The 18,156-nt window shown below is 45.8% G+C and overlaps 1 protein-coding gene across 1 annotated transcript in view; it reads left to right on the top strand.

Annotated features, from left to right (window-relative positions):
* Nucleotides 1–17,502, top strand: part of MTNR1B (melatonin receptor 1B) — a 31,211-nt gene extending 13,709 nt beyond the window's left edge. Inside the window, 3 exon segments of the mRNA XM_036861281.1 lie at nt 4,371–4,536; nt 16,605–17,003; nt 17,006–17,502. Of these exon segments, the coding sequence (XP_036717176.1) occupies nt 4,371–4,536; nt 16,605–17,003; nt 17,006–17,502 (1,062 nt within the window).
* Nucleotides 17,503–18,156: the final 654 nt, after the last annotated feature.

Below are 18,156 nucleotides of genomic sequence, written 5' to 3'. Positions count from 1 at the left end.
GCCGGCATGCATGCTGCAACTATGAGTTCGCGTGCCACAACTAAGGAGCCAGCAAGCTGCAACTCAGCAGCCCGCGAGCTGCAACTAAGGAGCCCACCTGCTGCAACTAAGACCTGGGTGCAACCTAATTGATTAATTATTTAAAAAAAAGAAGAAGAATTGGATTCTGTTAGACAGCTGGGTTACAGACTCATCTTGGCCATTCATCAGCCAGCAACCTTGGCACATTATTTATCTCCAAGAGTCTGTTCCTTTCTTTTCCAGCTGGGCCAATCATACCTGTCCCCGAGGCCTCACAGAGCTGTTGAAAGGAGATACAAGATGGCCTGGGTAAAAGTGGTTTGGAAAAGGTTTCAAGTACTATCCAGAGTGAAAGATATTATTGTTGGGATGTGGGAAGCTGAGCTTCTGTGAGCATATTTTGATTTGCATTTGAACTTGGGGGCAGGCATAAAGAATGCCAATCCTGCTCATTTTTGTAGCCCTAGGACACTCCATAGGTGTTCAAAACGTTGATTTACTTTTTAAAGAAACCAGCTAGGAATCTTGAACCTCTCTCCTTTGGCTCTCTCCTTTCCCTTCTCTAGGGTTTGAATTTTCTTCCCATATAATTTAATTTCACTGTTGGCAGCCACTATTGGTTTCACCTATTATGAAAAGAATCCTCTTATGTTAAGAGGCCATGCGCCTGGAACACTGGAAGCAATCACCACTGTTCTACACTTGGACGTCAACATGGGAATTGCTTTCTGTGGCAGACATCCTCTCTGCATTGGAAGGGAAACCTGCCAGAGTGGGGCAGGATGCAGATGCCTGGCAAACCCTTCAACAGATTCTACTGTGCTTGGGATCAAGTCCAGAGTCCTCAAGGTGACCTTGAGGCCTCCCTGGACCAGTTCCTGCCCTATTCTCTAGCCTGATTCTCAGACCTGAACTTACTTCTTTCGGGATGTCTTCTCAGTTCCTTGAATGCGATACCCTCTCTCTTAAATCTGGGCACTCCTCTCCATCATCTTGGATGTCATAGCTCCAATCTCTCCATCATCATGACTTCTCTCCCTAGATTTGCTTTAGTTTGTCTTGTTGATAGTAGGGTGGATTCTGTTTCGCCTGAAGACGTATGAATCACCCAAAGTCCATAGTTTACATTAGAGCTCACTTTTGGTGCTGTATGTTCTAAGGGTTTGGACAAATGTAATGACATGTATACACCATTGTGGTATCACACAGAGTAGTTTCACTGCCTTAAAAATCCTCTGTGCTCTGCTTATTCATCTCTCTTTCTCCCCTAACCCCTGGCAACCACTGATCTTTTTAGTGTCTGCATAGTTTTGCCTTTTCTAGAATGTCATATATTTGGAATCATACTAGCCTTTTCAGATTGACTTCTTTCACTTAGTAATATGCATTTAAGGTTCTTCCATGTCCTTTCATGACTTAATATCTCATTTCTTGTTAGTGCTGGAAAATATTTCATTGTATAAATGTATCACAGTTTATTTATCCAGTTACCTATTGAAGGACATCTTGGTAGTTTCCAGTTCTGGGAAATGATGAATAAAGCTGCTATAAACATCCATGTGGAGGCTTTTGTGTGGAGATAAGTTTTCAACTTCTTTGGAGAAATGTCAAGGAGTACAATTTATGGATCATGTGATAAGAGTGTGTTTAGTTTTGTTAGAAACGGCCAAACTGTCTTTTTTTTTTTTTAATTTATTTATTATTTATTTATTTTTTGGCTGTGTTGGGTCTTCATTGCTGTGCGCGGGTTTTCTCTAGTTGCGTCAAGCGGGGCCTACTCTTCATTGCGGTGCACCAGCTTCTTATTGTAGTGGCTTCTCTTGTTGCAGAGCATGGGCTCTAGTCACGCAGGCTTAGTAGTTGTGGCTCGTGGGCTCTAGAGTGCAGGCTCAGTAGTTGTGGCACACAGGCTTAGTTGCTCCGTGGCATGTGGGATCTTCCCAGACCAGGGCTCAAACCCGTGTCCCCTGCATTGGCAGGTGGATTCTTAACCACTGTGCCACCAGAGAAGTCCCAAACTGTCTTTCAAAGTGGCTATAACATTCTTCTGACCTTTTAAGGCACAGCCTGGTCAGCTGTGCCAGGAGACAGCATGGACTTCTTGGCAGCAAGTACCCCAATTCCAATGTCCAAAGGTCTTGAGATATCTGTTGTGGCTATGTGCGTGATCCCAGACCAGGGCAGCACAGGGCAAATACCCTGTGTTTTATACACAGTTAACCAATTGTGTGCTATTGGTGTGTCTGAACTGGGGCAACATATATTGTATTCAACTTTCCTATTGTTCTGAGGGCCACTGACAACCAGAGAAGTGCTACTCTATGTTTGCTACATGTGCACTTGTAAGAACAGGGAAAGCATGTCTGTCCCTTCTTTGAAAATGCCCCTAGACACCATCCAGCTGTGTCTCCTCCTCATTCCTGTTGCTCTCCGACCGACTGGCTGCATATTCCTCCTCATTCATTGGGGATTCGCCCCCAAATCATGGGTTTCCTTTTCTCTCACCACCATAATATTCAGCCCGTGACTTCTCAGGTCCTCGACCTTCTCATTCCCAACAAGCTTCGTCCAGCAACCCACTCCCATCATCGCCTCAGAGCCCTCATATCAATAAAATCCACACTCCTCAGAAATCTCAGTTTCAAACAAGTCACTCTCTCAATACCACAATTTAGGTTTTCAGATTCATCCACCACAACCCTTTGAATTCATCCCCTCCCATCCCTTGATCCCGCCTCTTTCCCAGGACCCACCAGCCCCCTCCCCATCCCCCTCGTTTTCTCAACTTCTCTCGTTTAATGTCCTTCTAGGGTCCATCTTCCCATCACACCCTCACGCTTCCTTTTGTTAGTTACTCCTCACCGGCAAATCGAAATCCTGAGCGAAGTTCACTCTGCCTTCTCTGTGTCTATCCTGAGCGGCTCCAAGTTGCTGCTTAATAACCACCAGCAAGGCTGACTGGCTTCGTTTCAAACCATCATCTTAAGCTGTACAGTGGCGCACGCTCTCCTGACACACCTGCCATGCTTTCCTAGTTAAAGTTCCTCTTTTCTGTAATGACATTTCAGACCTTCTCCTGTCTTCAAATCTTCCACACTCTTTCCCCTGAATCCCGGCTAATGAGGTAGCGTCAAACACCCTGAGAATACAGCAGCCAGAGAGGAACTCCCTCATCTCATGCCAATCTAGAAACACTTCTGAATTTGTACTGGCTTCTGCTTCATTTCTACTGCAGGGAAGAAAGCTTCTCTCTCCTAACAATAATCTACCTTCCTTGGGCTCTGGATGGGCTCACCTCTCAAGGAGTTTATTGCTTTAATTATTATCTTCTCCTGCATCACCACGCCATTAGAGTCTCTCCCTCTCCACTGCATTCTTTTTTGGTTTTGTTTTTATTTCGGGGAGGGGGCGGTGGGAGAGTATAATTTACATATAATAACATACATACAAATAACATCCCAGAAATTCATTTCATGTTCTGTTCCAGTCAATCCTCACCCCCATGGGCAACCATTGCTCTGATTACTATCACCATAGATGATATTTTCCTGCTTTTGGCCATTCTGTAATTGGAATTGTATAGAATGTACCCTTTCGTATCTGGCTTCTTTTGCTCAATATAATGTTCTTTTAGATTAATCCATGTTGCTGTGCATATCAGTAGTTTTTATTGCTGGGTGGTATTCACAATTACCACAATTTGTTTACCCGTTCATCTCTCGAGGGACCTTTGGGCTGTTTCCGGGTCTGGGTTACTATAAGTAAGGCTGCTCTGGATAATTCTTGCACAGATCTTTTTGTGGGCATATGTTTCATTTTCTTTTCATTTCTGGTCATAGGATGGTATATGTTTAATTCTATAAGAAACTATCAAACTACCAAGCACTTTAAAGTGGCTGTACCATTTTGCATTCTCATAAAAGCGATGTATGAGAGTTCCAGGTACTTTACTTCTTCGCCAGATAGATAATCAGTCATTTTGATTCCAGTGATGCAAACAGAGCTTAAGACAGTGCTTGGCATAAATTTACCCTCAAGAGGGCTGAGCAGTTGTTATTATCAGAGTAAAAGTGCTCAAACATTTTAAAGGAAGGGCATCTAAGTTCCTTCTTTCCTATAACCATAGTGCACTCTTCTTCTTGTTCTAACCCCTCCAAAAACCACATTATAATAACCCCCAGTACTGACCATACATCTATTTAAGTATTATCATGTTTAAATAGATGTTCCTAAATCTATTTAAGTACTGGCATGGCTTTTTAAGGAGGACAGGGCAGAGACATCACCAATACTTCCCACATAAACAGTAAGTGCTCAGTAAATAGCACAGGTTCGTCTTTCTCCTGCAGCTGCAGGAGACTGGGGCAGGAGGCACGCGGCCCTCCGGGACCCCCCGGCCGCCCTGGGTGGCGCCCGCTCTGTCCGCCGTGCTCATCGTCACCACCGCGGTGGCCATCGTGGGCAACCTCCTGGTCATCCTCTCGGTGCTCGGGAACCGCAAGCTCCGGAACGCAGGTGAGCGCCACGCCCGCTGCTGCGTCGGGCCCCCCTCTGGTGTCTGGTCTTGCCCCTGACCCTGATCCTGCAATCCGCCGCCTTGTCCCTCGTCAGGCCCCCTCGCCGCGTTCCCTTCTCCCTAACCAGTCCCCGAGTTTGGTCTTGAACTCAAAAGTTAGGGTGAGTTGCTGCCTTCCCCAACTTGCGGCTCTAGCAAATGGACCAGGAAGCATTTGGCGCATCAGTGCCAGCGTGAATCGGGCAAAGTTTTTCTTGCGCAGACCCGGGCACTGTGGAAATCCAAGCGGCTGGAAGCCGTAGCTCTCCAAGGCGCTCCAATGTGCGCGGGTCCCCATGGTGACCCTCCCTGGCCACAGAAATCTCACCATCTTCAACACCTCCCTCGCCGGCCAAGCACTGTGGTTCACGCAGTAGGTGCTTACGAAATATTTGCTGAGCCAATGAGTGAATTAATGGAAACGCTCCAGTGAATTTTCGTCCTAGACTTATCTCCTCATCTTGGTTCCAAACAAGAGAGTGCAAAAGCAGACATCTGCAGCCTCTGCTTGGATGGAACTAAATTGTTTTGCGATAACCGTGGTCTTTAATGAAGACAGGGAATTCGTAGGACTACACGAAGATTAAAATAGTGATTTGGCAAAATAGTGTTGCAATCCTGAGAATATTTTTCCCCTTTCAATCCACTCTAATTTCAACTTTCCCATACTCAGGTGTGCCAGGGGACAAAACCAGAGGGAGGGAGTCTCTAAACTCTGGCCCTGAGGGTCATTGGAGCACACTGACCATTCCAGCTTGGGGAGAAGCTCAATGACCTGTTTGTCAATTTGTCATTTCCCAGTTTGGGTCTTAGGGGCAACTCAAATATTAGAGTGAATTAAAATGAAAAGATAGCAGAAAGCCAATTATATAGCTTAAACACGCTTTTCTAAGGAGGCTGACCATTCAGAAAGGCTATTTTTAACAAATTGTTATGTATATTTTATGTGGCCCTGTGACTCCATGATTTTTATCTAAAGAACAAACAAAAAATAAAAATGTGAGCTTCTGTGCATAATATTGGAAACTTCATGTTATTAAGAAGAAGTAACTGTATGGTGACAGATGGTAGCTAGACTTATCCTAGTGATCATTTTGAAATGTTAAGACATATCGAATCCCTGTATTGTGCCCTAGGAACTAACATACTGTTATAGGTTAATTATACTTCAAAAACAAACAAACAAACTCATAGACAAAGAGGGCAGATTTGTGGTTACCAGAGGCAGGAGCTGAGGGGAGAGGGAACTGGGAGAAGGCAGTCAAAAGACGCAAACTTCCAGTTACAAGATAAATAAGTACTAGGGATGTAATGTACAACAGGCTACATATAACTAACCCTGCTGTGTGTTACATATGAAAGTTGTTAAGAGAATAGATCCTAGGAGTTCTCATCACAAGGAAAAATGTCTTTTTTTCTATTTCTTTTTGTATCTATATGAAATGATGGATGTTCACTAAACTTATTGTGGTAATCATGGTGTATATAAGTCAAATCATCATGCTGTGCACCTTAAGCTTATACAGTGCTGGATGTCAATTATATCTCAATAAAACTGGAAGAAAAAAAGTAAGCTTTCTAACTCAGTCATTTCAGTAGTGGATGCTCGTATTATCTGCAGTAACTTTTTCAAGATATTATTGTGTCCTTTGAGTAGAGGCTTATCTACTAGGAAAGAACAGGTTACTATCAGAAAGCTGTATTTAATATTTCCATCCTATTGCCCTTTTGTAGCAGCCACAAGAATTCATTTCCTGCCCAGGGACGCAATGAGGAGGCAGGGCCTCTCTTCCTGACTAGCAGGGTGTTTAGAGGAGACCCGGTGGGCTGCCTACCACAGGCGGGGCGGCTGAAGGCTGAGGGTGCTTCTTCCTTTTGCCTGAAGGAGACAAGCTTATTCTCCCCTCCTCCGTCCCGAGGAGGCCTGGCCTCTTCTGCTCTCCTAGCGAAGTTCATGGAAACCTTATTGATTTGGCCTGGCTGGGTAATGAGCATGTTAAATTGCTGGCACACCGTATGTCCTATCCTTCCTGACTCCCTCTGAGTCTGCTACAGCCCATCACCAGAAAAAATTTTAACACTTTATCTAAATGATATTAATTCCTGGCACATTAAAGGCTGCTCCGGTCACACAACCAATTTTTATTTGACCCATGGCTTTATGGATGATAGTCATACATACTATGAAAAATCGTAGTATTAATGTAAACTAAATAACTTCGGCAGATTGAGATTTCAAAAGATGCCTGAAAACCTACAGCAGTTTGAATAGCTAGCACCCATTCCACTATTAATCAGGTCTTCTCTTACTGAAGAGTATGGACTTACTTTAAGAAATATTTATCTTAGAGCTTTCTGTAACTGAGTCTGGTTCCTTAATTCATCGCTATTAAGAAAATAGGGCTGTGACAATGAGAACATGTGTATTTCCAATGACTAAGGCACACAGCCCATATTGAGGTCGCAGCAGCGTTCTTAGCAGGTGTCAGTATCCTCTACTTGACTATTACAAACCCAGTTTCTCTGTGCAGCAGACTCTCATCATTCATAACAGGGATGTTCCTGATAGCGGGGTAGGTGGTTAGATTAACTGTCCTTTTTGAGGGAGGGACTTCCCTGTCTTCAGGTTCCGTTGCTCGTGCTTTGGGTTGATTTTTTCAGAGATGGCACTAGAGCAAGGCAGACAGGAAGGGATGGAGGGAAGATGGGAGGCAGATTCAGGGCACTGCCCCAACTTAGAAGGTAAGGCCAGCTGTGTGTTACACTCTTTGCTATGTTTCCAGAGCCTTACACATTGCGTGGCACTGGTGGCATTTCATATTTCTCGGTGTGTGCTTTCTGGGGCTTGCCACACTTCAGGCCCTCCTGATAGCGTCTGAGGACTTCTCCTTGTGCCCGCCCCTGTCACTCATCCCCAGCCCAGACCTCACCAATGTTCATCCCTGTATTTTCTCTCTCTCCCTCTCCTGCTTTCACAGAACTTTCCTCCATCAAGTTCCTTCTCTCTCTTCTGTATTTTCAATTTCTGTCTCTTTCCCTTTAGCTTACACACACACACACACACACACACACACACACAAAGGGGCTCCTTTGTTTAAAAGAAAAAAATCTTTCCTTGGTCTTATGTCTCCTTCTAACTTCAGGACTACCTTTCTCCTTCTCTTTTCAGCCAGACATATTAATATAACAGTTTACATCCATTAATCACCTCATTGCTTCCCATTTCCTCCTCAGCCCCCTGGGGTCTGCCCTCGTGGGAAGTGCCCCTCTGTGCTGTGTGGGACACTGAGAGCCACTCCCTCCTTGAGACCTTCCATTCCCTTGGCTTACCTGATGCTAGTTTTTGGACCTCCTTCCTCTCTCAGACACCTGATCCCTGGGGGTCCTCTTTGGTTCCTTCATTCCCCAAGCCCTCCTGATTTTTGTCTCATAGCGTCTCTCCATTTCCCCCTTTCCTGCCCCCCTACTCCTACTGCCCCAATTTACACCCTCATCCTCCCTTGAGCAAACCATGTCCATAGTCACCAGACAGCTTTCCCCACTCCTCTACCCTCCCTGTTACCACGGCCAGGGTCACCCCTGCCTCCAGGGACCACCCTCCATCTACAGAATGGCGTCCAGCTCCAGAGCACGGCTGAAACAAGCCTCCGGGACCTGCCTAACCCCCTCAATGTCACAGACTTGTCTCACTTCTCCCACTCAATGCGACACGAGCTGCTGTCGCTTCCACACGGTCTGTGTTCTTTTTTTTTTTTTAATTGGGGTATAGTTTTACAATGTTGTGTCAGTTTCTGCTGTACAATGAAGTGAATCAGCTATATGTATGCATATATCCCCTCCCTCTTGGACCTCCCTCCCCCCCCCCCCCCCGCCATCCCACTCATCTAGGTTGATGCTCTATCCTCATCTTGGGAAGCTCCCTGCCTCTTTTCGGCTATTGAATATCTCTTTCAAACCCCTTCCTCAGCTCCCCTGCGGGTTGTTGATTTTTATCATTAATAACATAAAAGGTGTGGTTACTGTCTTCCCCGCCCCCGCCCCCCTCTTCCCCGCCCAGCCCAGGCTCCCTGCATGCCCTCTCCATACAACACCTCCCTCACTGTATTGCTCTTAGTATTTTTTCTCTCCCCACTGGACTGTGAAATCCTTGAGAGCAGAGACTTTTATTCCATTTCTAAAACTGAATATAGATTTGCTGAAACAAACTGAAGTGGACAAGATACCAGGAAAGCAGTGAGACAGAAGGTATTAATTTTGCTTCCTGAGGTGAGGTCTACTCAGCACCGATCACGCCATCAGTACAATCCTCATGGAACTGAATTGCTTTGAGCGCTGAAAGCCCAAAGTACACCTCACTCTTGTCCTCAGACACTTGACTGGCACCAGCACTAGGGTGTATCTTGATCCCTGCTGTTCCTGTGTGGCCAGTGGGTTCCCTAAAATTGTGCCCCAGTGACTCCTTAGGGAGTTTCTCTTTTAAAAGAAATTGTATTGCAGTATAGTTGATTTACAATGTTGTGTTAGTTTCAGGTATACAGCAAAGTGCATTAGTTATACATATATATATACCCACTCTTTTTTTTTTTTTTTTAGATTTTTTTCCCCGTATAGGTCATTACAGAGTATTGAGTAGAGTTCCCTGTGCTGTACAGCAGGTTCTTACTAGTTATCTATTTTGTATATAGTAGTGTGTATATGCCTCTTGCCCGTCTGGCTGGAGGCTGCCCACTTTACACTGCCTGTGAAATTGAGCCTCCTGCCCTTACCTGCACCATCCTGACAGCCACACAGAAGAGAGCTGAGAGAAACGTGTCCTTACTGTAACATCGAGATAGTCTCCATCAGCAAGGGGAAAGCACAACAGCATTCATGATTCTTGGCCCATCGGCACAGGGACCCTAATTTCCCTGGTGAGGGTCAGGAGCCATGGTCTGACAATGGATTCTTGTACTGCAGATGGATTAGGAGGCTGTCGGAGAGGTGCTGTTAGTGAGCGGGTGCATATCCATACCTAGGACATCCCTGTGATTTGTAAGGAAAAAGGATGTGGAATATTTGACAGGAAAACATGGAGGATTTGCTTGCTGAACACCCAGGTCCTTGTCCGGAATCCACTTTGTCCTCTGGATGCCCAACGATGCTTAGAGTCTGTATCATCTCTTATCCAGAACCGGTGCCTGCATTGCAGACTTCCTGATGGGCATTTTCAGCCTGGCACGTAATTGGCATCCCCAGTTACATTAGAGCAGAGCCCTCCATGCGGCCCCTTTTCCTCCCACTTGTTGATGGAGGAGGTAAATGATGATTGAATAAGCAGGCTGGCCCTAGGCAAAAGCTCTTGAAAGGCCTGGAGGAAATAGTTAATAGACCCACAGCCCCTGCCCTTCAGGTGTTACAAGGTAAGGTGGAGCCCACTTCATCCAGGCTCTATCCTACCACTGAATACTCCTGGAGATGCCCCTTGGTGACAGGCGTCTTTTAACCTGCTGAGCTTTCGGGCTTCGGAGGGCTTCTTATCAGCTGAAAACCAAACTGGGCTACATTGGACTCCTTCCCTGATATTGCCTGAACTTTCCAACTTCACATTTTGGCTCTGAATGCTTATTTTCTCTTTACCAGGCAAAAATGAAAGCATTTTAAATCTCTTAATTATGTCTTTAGCCAAATAATCAGGAAAGCTCATAATCCTCGTTAATTCCTCCCATAGAGTCCTTAGCAGCCCCGCGTGTGAACGCTTTCATGTTAGACTGCCTTTTTCTTCCCCCGCACAAAGTCGGAGTCTGTATTTAGCATGATATGCAGCAAAACTCAGAAGATCCTGATGCTGCTGTTAGGTCTTAACAGTTTAAAATACTTACGGCTGAAAGAGGAAAAGTTAGGGAGTTGGGAAGTAAAGTTGCAGTTCTGAGGGTGTTTACACTCTAGGTGCAATGTCCTAATTTCTTCATCGTCCTCACCCTATAGGACTTCTCACATCTTATCTCCCAGGGAGCTTAGTCCAACCTTATGAGCCTCTTTCTTGTTCTTTGTAATAATAATATAAAAGTGTTATAATTTTATATAATTATAATAATATAAAACTAATAATAATATAAATAATAATGCAGCTGATAATATAAAAATTGCAATAATAAATAATAGCTAAGATTGTTATGTGTAGGATTAGCAGATGCAAACTATTATATATAGAATGAATCAACAACAAGGTCCTGCTGTACAGCACAGGGAACTGTATCCAATATCCTGTGATTAAACCATAATAGAAAAGAAAATTTAAAAAAGGACATATATGTGTATAACTGAATCGCTTTGCTGTATAGCAGACATTAACACAACATTGTAAATCAACTATACTCCAATGAAAAAAAGATTGCTATGTGCTTATTATGTGTCAGCCTCTCTCATTTAAAAGAGAGAGAAAGAGAAAAGAAAAAAAAATATCTTACACAATGTCTCCATCAAAGGATAGCCCTTTCCAAGTACCGGTCCATTTCTCTCCATTTCTTTTGAAGGCAAAGCTGGTTGGGAGGGCAGCCTCCAGTGCAAAAGTTTATCCTCCAACACTCGACAGAATTCGCCCTTGCTAACATCACTGCTGATCTCCTAACTGGCAGGTGACATGGGCACTTTTCTGTTCTTTCTCATTCTTGTGGATGACCAAAAACACTACACCCTTAATCCCTTTGACATTTCTTTTTCCTGGTTTCCTCTTGTTTCTTTTTTTGCTTTTTCTCCCTTTTTCTCTGTTCACATATTCTGGGTGTTGGTTTCTTGATCTGTAAAATGGAAATCATGCAATCAACCTTAAAGGATTCTTGTGAGAAACAAGTGAGTCAGTTTACGTGAACGCACATTATAAACGTCAAGGTACTATACCAATTGTGGGGGTTTTTTTTTTGTTATAACTAAGTGTAATTAAAGTAATAAAATGGGGGCTTCCCTGGTCGCGCAGTGGTTGAGAATCTGCCTGCCAATTCAGGGGACACGGGTTCGAGCCCTGGTCTGGGAAGATCCCACATGCCGCGGAGCAACTGGGCCCGTGAGCCACAACTACTGAGCCTGCGCGTCTGGAGCCTGTGCTCCGCAACAAGAGAGGCCGCGACAGTGAGAGGCCCGCGCACCGCGATGAGGAGTGGCCCCCGCTTGCCGCAACTAGAGGAAGCCCTCGCACAGAAACGAAGACCCAACACAGCCATAAATAAATAAATAAATAAATAAATAGCGTTCCCTTAAAAATAAATAAATAAATAAATAAAGTAATAAAATGCTTCCATAAGAGTTTCCAAGCAATGCCTTGATGGTTATGGAATATGATTTTGTAATGTGTCTCAGTTAATTATTTAAATGGATGCCTATGCTCTTAAATATATTTTATTCTTTTAAGTGGTTAAAATACCCCCATCATATTTTTTTTTATACTATTAGCTTGCTTAGTAATCCTTTTCTTTTTAAATTAACGTGATGTTAGAGTTCAGCTCAGCCCTTGTATGATTCATCCACACACTCCAGGGTTTTCACAAACAATGTGATTTGGGAAGAAAACAATCTCCACCCTCAAAGAATTTGGGAATCTAATTAGGAGTTATGTTAATATAAAAGTGCACTGTTTTAGTATTTGTGAGGAAGTCACATTTTTACTAAATTATCTGTTCAGTTATTTCAAATGCCTCTCCCAGAATATAACTAACAAGAATATGTCACATTCGTTTGGAGACTGTTATTATGTCTTAAATTTTTTCCCATGCAGGATCCTATTTGAGGTGAACAGCCACCCTGGGATGGAGGCAGGTCTGTGACAAGGGCCTCTGTGGTTTTGTCCGGCCCCTTGCTGAATTGTCCTGCTTGACCAGCCCCATCCTCCAGTACTGCCCTCAGCCCCAAGACGACTTAGTTCTTCCCCACTGTTCCCACCACCTCGTGCTAGCCTCCAACCCAGCTCTCACCACACTGAAGAGCCACTGTTTCTGTGTCTCTTTCCCCAATGGCAGGGGCGTGTCTTTCACCCATCACTGCGCCCTACCCAAGTGTGATAGGTGTTCAGTAAATATATTACACGTTTGAGCAAGTGGAGGATGGAAGAAGACCTCAAGGCATGGAAAGTTTAACCCTGTTAGAAATGAGAGATCATCTGTTTACTTCCCTATCGTAACCCGCATCACGCCTTGATTTTATTGAATTGTCTCTTCTATGAGACCACGAGCTTTGTAAGAGGAGGAGATGTGTCTCTCTTGCTCACCATGCCCCAGCATAGGCCAGAGCCAATACCTAGTAAATACTCAGCAATATTTGTTGAGCAAATGACTCAATGACTATCTATTTCTACATTGCCAATTTTAGCTCAATGACCAGAGACAATTTAAAACCAAGAAATTCCTGGGTACAGGGAAGAGCAAGATAAAGGTAGCTTTATCTTCCAGAATTCTCCTATCTGATGAAAACTACATAGCTGAACATCTGCTGGCTCTTCCTCAGATTTCCAGATTCCCATTAAGGACTAGATTTCCCCCAAAAGAAGGAGAAAGTAGGCCGGGGGGGAGGGGATTGTGGTGGCTCTATGTGTGGAGGGATGTGCTTTGTATATGAATGCAAAGGGAAGGGAGTTCCATATTAGTACAAAACCTTGTTGTTGAGGTCTCTCTCCACTAATACGCCCTGTCTGATAGAGGCAGATGGAAATAAGTCACGCCAAGACTCGTGATATAAATATTCATTAGAAGCCTGTGCCCCGGATGATGAGCGCTGCTGTGTGTCCTGGTTGATTTCTCACCTGTCTGGGGAAAACATGAATAGAGAACTCGCTCTCCCTTTGACTGTCATCTAGACAGGTTCTGGCTTCTGGCTACAGATGGGAAACAAAGCAAGAATTTTTTTTTTTTTAATTTTTAAATTTATTTATTTATGGCTGTGTTGGGTCTTCATTTCTGTGCTAGGGCTTTCTCTAGTTACGGCGAGCGGGGGCCACTCCTCATCGCGGTGCGCGGTCCTCTCACTGTCGCGGCCTCTCTTGTTGTGGAGCACAGGCTCCACACGCGCAGGCTCAGCAGTTGTGGTTCACGGGCCCAGTTGCTCCGCGGCATGTGGGATCTTCCCAGACCGGGGCTCGAACCCGTGCCCCCTGCATTGGCAGGCAGATTCTCAACAACTGCGCCACCAGGGAAGCCCCCAAAAGCAAGAATTTTATTCGTCTAACTTGGAATTGTGTCAAGAAAGTCAGGAGACGGTATGACGTCTGAGGGCAGATGGATCTACAGCAGAAACTGGTTGATTTCAGCCTTATAGGAACCCCAGGAGTAATGGGGGAGAGTAATTGAAACACTTTCCACGTGGGGTTGAATGTGTTCTTCCCACTATTTACAAGCTGTTTGCCAGCTTCTGGGGCATTATTAGGGGATGAGCCACATTAACACGGCAGAGCTTGACTTGCTTTCCCGGGAACAGCTGACTGAGCTGGCACCGGCTCCCAGCCGCTCTTGACTTTCTCCACATGTGCTTGCAAGGTCCAAACGCTTCTTTGCCGCTCAGCCAAGAAGCCAGTGGGCGCTGCAGAGACCAGTATTCCCACGTGGGAAAGAAGGGATTTTCTTCACAGAAATAATCATGTGGAGTGTGTGTGACGAGGGGGAAGGAGGGCTCCAAAAGGAAAGGAGGGAACGGATGAAACAATAGTCACAGAGAAAAGAAGTTCAGTGACTAGGTCAAGTTCAAAGTGGCAGGACTGAGATTACCCCAGATCACTCCAACTTCTGGCGCCACTTCCCAATGTCAAAACAACATTTAATTTTTTTTTTTTTTGAGAAGTCTCCATACCGTTTTCCACAATGGCTGCATCAGTTTACATTCCCACCAACAGTGTACGAGGGTTCCCTTTTCTCCACACGCTCGCCAGCATTTGTTATTTGTGTTCTTTTTAATCATAGCCATTCTGACAAGTGTCAGGTGATATCTCATTGTGGTTTTGATTTGCATTTCCCTGATGATTAGTGATGTTGAGCATCCTTCCCTGTGTTTGTTGGCAATCTGTATATCTTCTTTGGAGAAATGTCTATTCAGGTCTTCTGCCCATTTTTTGATCAGGTTGTTTGTTGTTTTGATATTGAGTTGCATGAGCTATTTATATTTTGGATATTAACCCCTTATCGGACATATCATTTGCAAATAATTTTCTCCCATTCAGTAGGCTGCCCATAACATCCAGCAGTTCCACTGCTGGGTATATATCCCCCCAAAAAGAAAACACTAATTTAAAAAGATACATGCACCCCAATGTTCATAGCAGCATTATTTACAGTTACCAAGGTATGGAAGCAACCTATGTGTCTATCAACAGATGAAAGGATAAAAAAGATGTGGTGTATACACACACACACACACACACACACACACACACACTGGAATATTACTCAGCCGTAGCAAAGAATGAAATTTTGCCATTTGCAACAACATGGATGGACCTGGAGGGTATTATGCCTGGTAGAATAAGTCAGACAGAGAAAGACAAATACTGTATGTTATCACTTATATGTGAAATCTAAAAAATACAACAAACTAGTGAATATAACAAAAAAGTAGCAGATTCACAGATATAGAGAACAAACCAGCGGTTATCAGTGGGGAGAGGGAAGGCGGAGGGGCAACATAGCGATAAGGGATTTAGAGAGACAAAACACTATGTACAAAATAAATAAACTACAAGTACTGCACAGGGAATATAGCCAATATTTTATAATAACCTTAAATGGAGTATAATCTATAAAAATACTGAGTCACCTCTGTGCTTTCATTAATACTATCTGATTTCTCATCTGCTTTATCTGTCTCTGCAGCTTTTTGAAGGCAGGAATCATGTCTTGTGTCGGTATCACTTTCCTCCCAGTTAATCAATAAATGTTTGTTGAATGAAAAAAACAATACTGAATCACTATGTTGCACACCTGAAACTAATACAATATTGTAAATCAGCTCTACTTTAATTAACCAAAAAGAACACTTAAAATTCTAGGAAGAGACAAGGGCTCCTGACTCAGCTGAAAACAAGAAATTCGAGAGAGGAAACCCCTCTCTCTCTTGAGACCAAGTAAGTTCTCAGTAGTGGAGTCAGAACCTGAAATCCACCAGTGGAGACAGAGAACAAGGCTGAGAATTAAATGAACAAGAAGGAGACTCCCCCGCATCCCAAGCAGGTACTAAGATGTACGTTTCTTGCCCTGTAGTACCAACCAGACAGAATTTGAGGGGGCTTTTCTCCCATTAAGTAAATAGATCCCTGAGATAGTAGAATAGGAAGGAATCTCGCAGTTCAATCTGAGTCAGGCTTCTCCTTTATCATCCAACTTGTACTTGAATACCTTGAGAGACACAGAAGCTCACTACCTGGAAAGCACTTTAAGTATCCAAATCATCTCCTTTCTATTCAGTTACATCCTGCCTCCCTCGGGCCCTAACCTAGCTCTGGACTCAGGAGCAGTTGGGTCCTGAGAACTCCCAGGGAGCTAACAGATGTCTTTTCGGTCAGTTCTAAGTGGAGTTACCCCAAGCATCTGAGACCAAAATAGGCACTTCAAGAAGGCTGCTTGTGGGTGTTCCAGCTTCCTGGGGGCATGTCCTATGGAGTCTTCCCTGAGATGGGTTGAGACTGTGTGTCAGGACAGAGAGGGCTGGGAACGCCCTTTCTCTACCTTGTGGGTTTGCATGTAGCTGCAAGTACAGAGTCTGCTTCACCTGAGGGTCTGACTCAGGGGAACTCCCCGCTGAGTGGCTCTGAAGCTCCCTTTTTCCAAACCCCCTTGAAGCCAGACCACAGCCTGACTTTTCTGGTTGCTGCGCCTTCTGGATCCTTTCCCTCTGCCTCATGCTTTGGACCCCTGAGGTGGTCACAGCAGCCTCCGCAGAGTACCCACAGACGTATGGTGGCGGTGGCCCATCCATGTCCTGGGAGAGTCCCTCCTGTGAGGGACAAAGGCTAGAATATTCTACAGAATAGAGATCGTGGGGTTTCGTCCTGACTCTTGCTTCCTGTTTCCCGCTCCAGGTAATTTGTTCTTGGTGAGTCTGGCATTGGCTGACCTGGCCTTGTACCCCTACCTGCTAATCCTCTTGGCCATCTTCCACGACGGCTGGGCCCTGGGGGAGGTGCGCTGCAAGGCCAGCGCCTTTGTGATGGGCCTGAGCGTCATCGGCTCCGTCTTCGACATCACCGCCATCGCCATTAACCGCTACTGCTACGTCTGCCACAGCGTGACCTACCACCTCATCTACTGCCACTGGCACACCCCCCTCTACATCTGCCTTGTCTGGCTCCTCACCTTGCTGGCCCTGGTACCCAGCTTCTTCGTGGGGTTCCTGGAGTATGACCCACGCATCTACTCCTGCACCTTCATCCAGACGGCCAGTGCCCGGTACACGGTGGCAGTGGCGGTCGTCCACTTCCTCCCCCCATGGCTGTTGTGTGCTTCTGTTACCTGCGCATCTGGGCGCTGGTGCTCCGGGCCTGCAGGAAGGTCAAGTCGGAGGACAAGCCATGCCTGTGGTCCAGTAACATCCGGAGCTTTCTGACCACGTTCGTGGTGTTTGTGATCTTCGTCATCTGCTGGGCATCGCTGAACTGCATAGGCCTTGCTGAGGCCATAGACTCAGAAGTGGCTCTCCAGGTCCCAGAGGGCCTCTTTGTCACTAGCTATTTCCTGGCTTATTTCAACAGCTGCCTTAATGCCATCGTCTATGGGATCCTGAACCAGAACTTCTGCAGGGGATACAAGAAGATCGCCTCTGCCCTCTGGAACCCATGGCACTACCTGCAGGACTCTTCCAAGGGCAGCCGGGCGGAGGGGCCAGAAAGCCAGGCTCCCCCAGTGGTTAACATCCAGCCCCCCGTCCAGGCAGATGCTCTCTTGCGTGATCCCCGGCCGGGCGACAAACTCCTGAAATGATGGGAGTGAATCTGCTCCAAGGGTGAGATCAGGCGGCCTCCTGGACCATGCCAGCCATTCACGGGACAGCACACGGCTTGCGGAACTTCATCCTGTGGACAAGGAGCCCGTCAGCACCCTTGGTTCAGGTTGGTCAGAGACACCTGCAGGTACTGGGGGCCCCGTCCCAGCAAGCACAGCCATGGACCTGGCAGACCCGCTCTCCCGGGTGCGCTGGGGCTTAGCGCAGACAAGGGCCAAGAAAGGAACAGAATGAGGAGGGGCCTGGGGTGGCAGAGGCCAGTTCCTTCCCACGGGCTGCCCTCTTGTTCTCCTGCTTTGGCCTCCTTGCCGCTTTCGCTCTCTCCCCTGAGAGTGGATATCTCCTCTGTTAGCAAGGACGGAAGATCAAGCTCTGCAGTGCTGGAAGCTGGGTAGCTCTGCAGGGCCTCTGGGGGCTGGCGTGGTGCAAAGGGTAAGCATCCTGCGCTCTCTGCCGCAGACCTTCCCTACATATACGTGTGTGCGCATGTGCAGGCATATACACACGCACATACCGCCCTGTATGCACTGTACACACACACCACACACGCTCTACACAGTATACACACCGCCCCGCATCACCCTGTAAACACACATACCACACACACCCTCCTCAGGCGTCTGGAGTCTGCC

The sequence above is a fragment of the Balaenoptera musculus genome, chromosome 8 (genome assembly GCF_009873245.2).
Source record: "Balaenoptera musculus isolate JJ_BM4_2016_0621 chromosome 8, mBalMus1.pri.v3, whole genome shotgun sequence".
Taxonomy (NCBI): domain Eukaryota; kingdom Metazoa; phylum Chordata; class Mammalia; order Artiodactyla; family Balaenopteridae; genus Balaenoptera; species Balaenoptera musculus.
The sequence above is the reverse complement of the archived record's forward strand: the minus strand, read 5'-3'. Positions and strand labels throughout refer to the sequence as shown.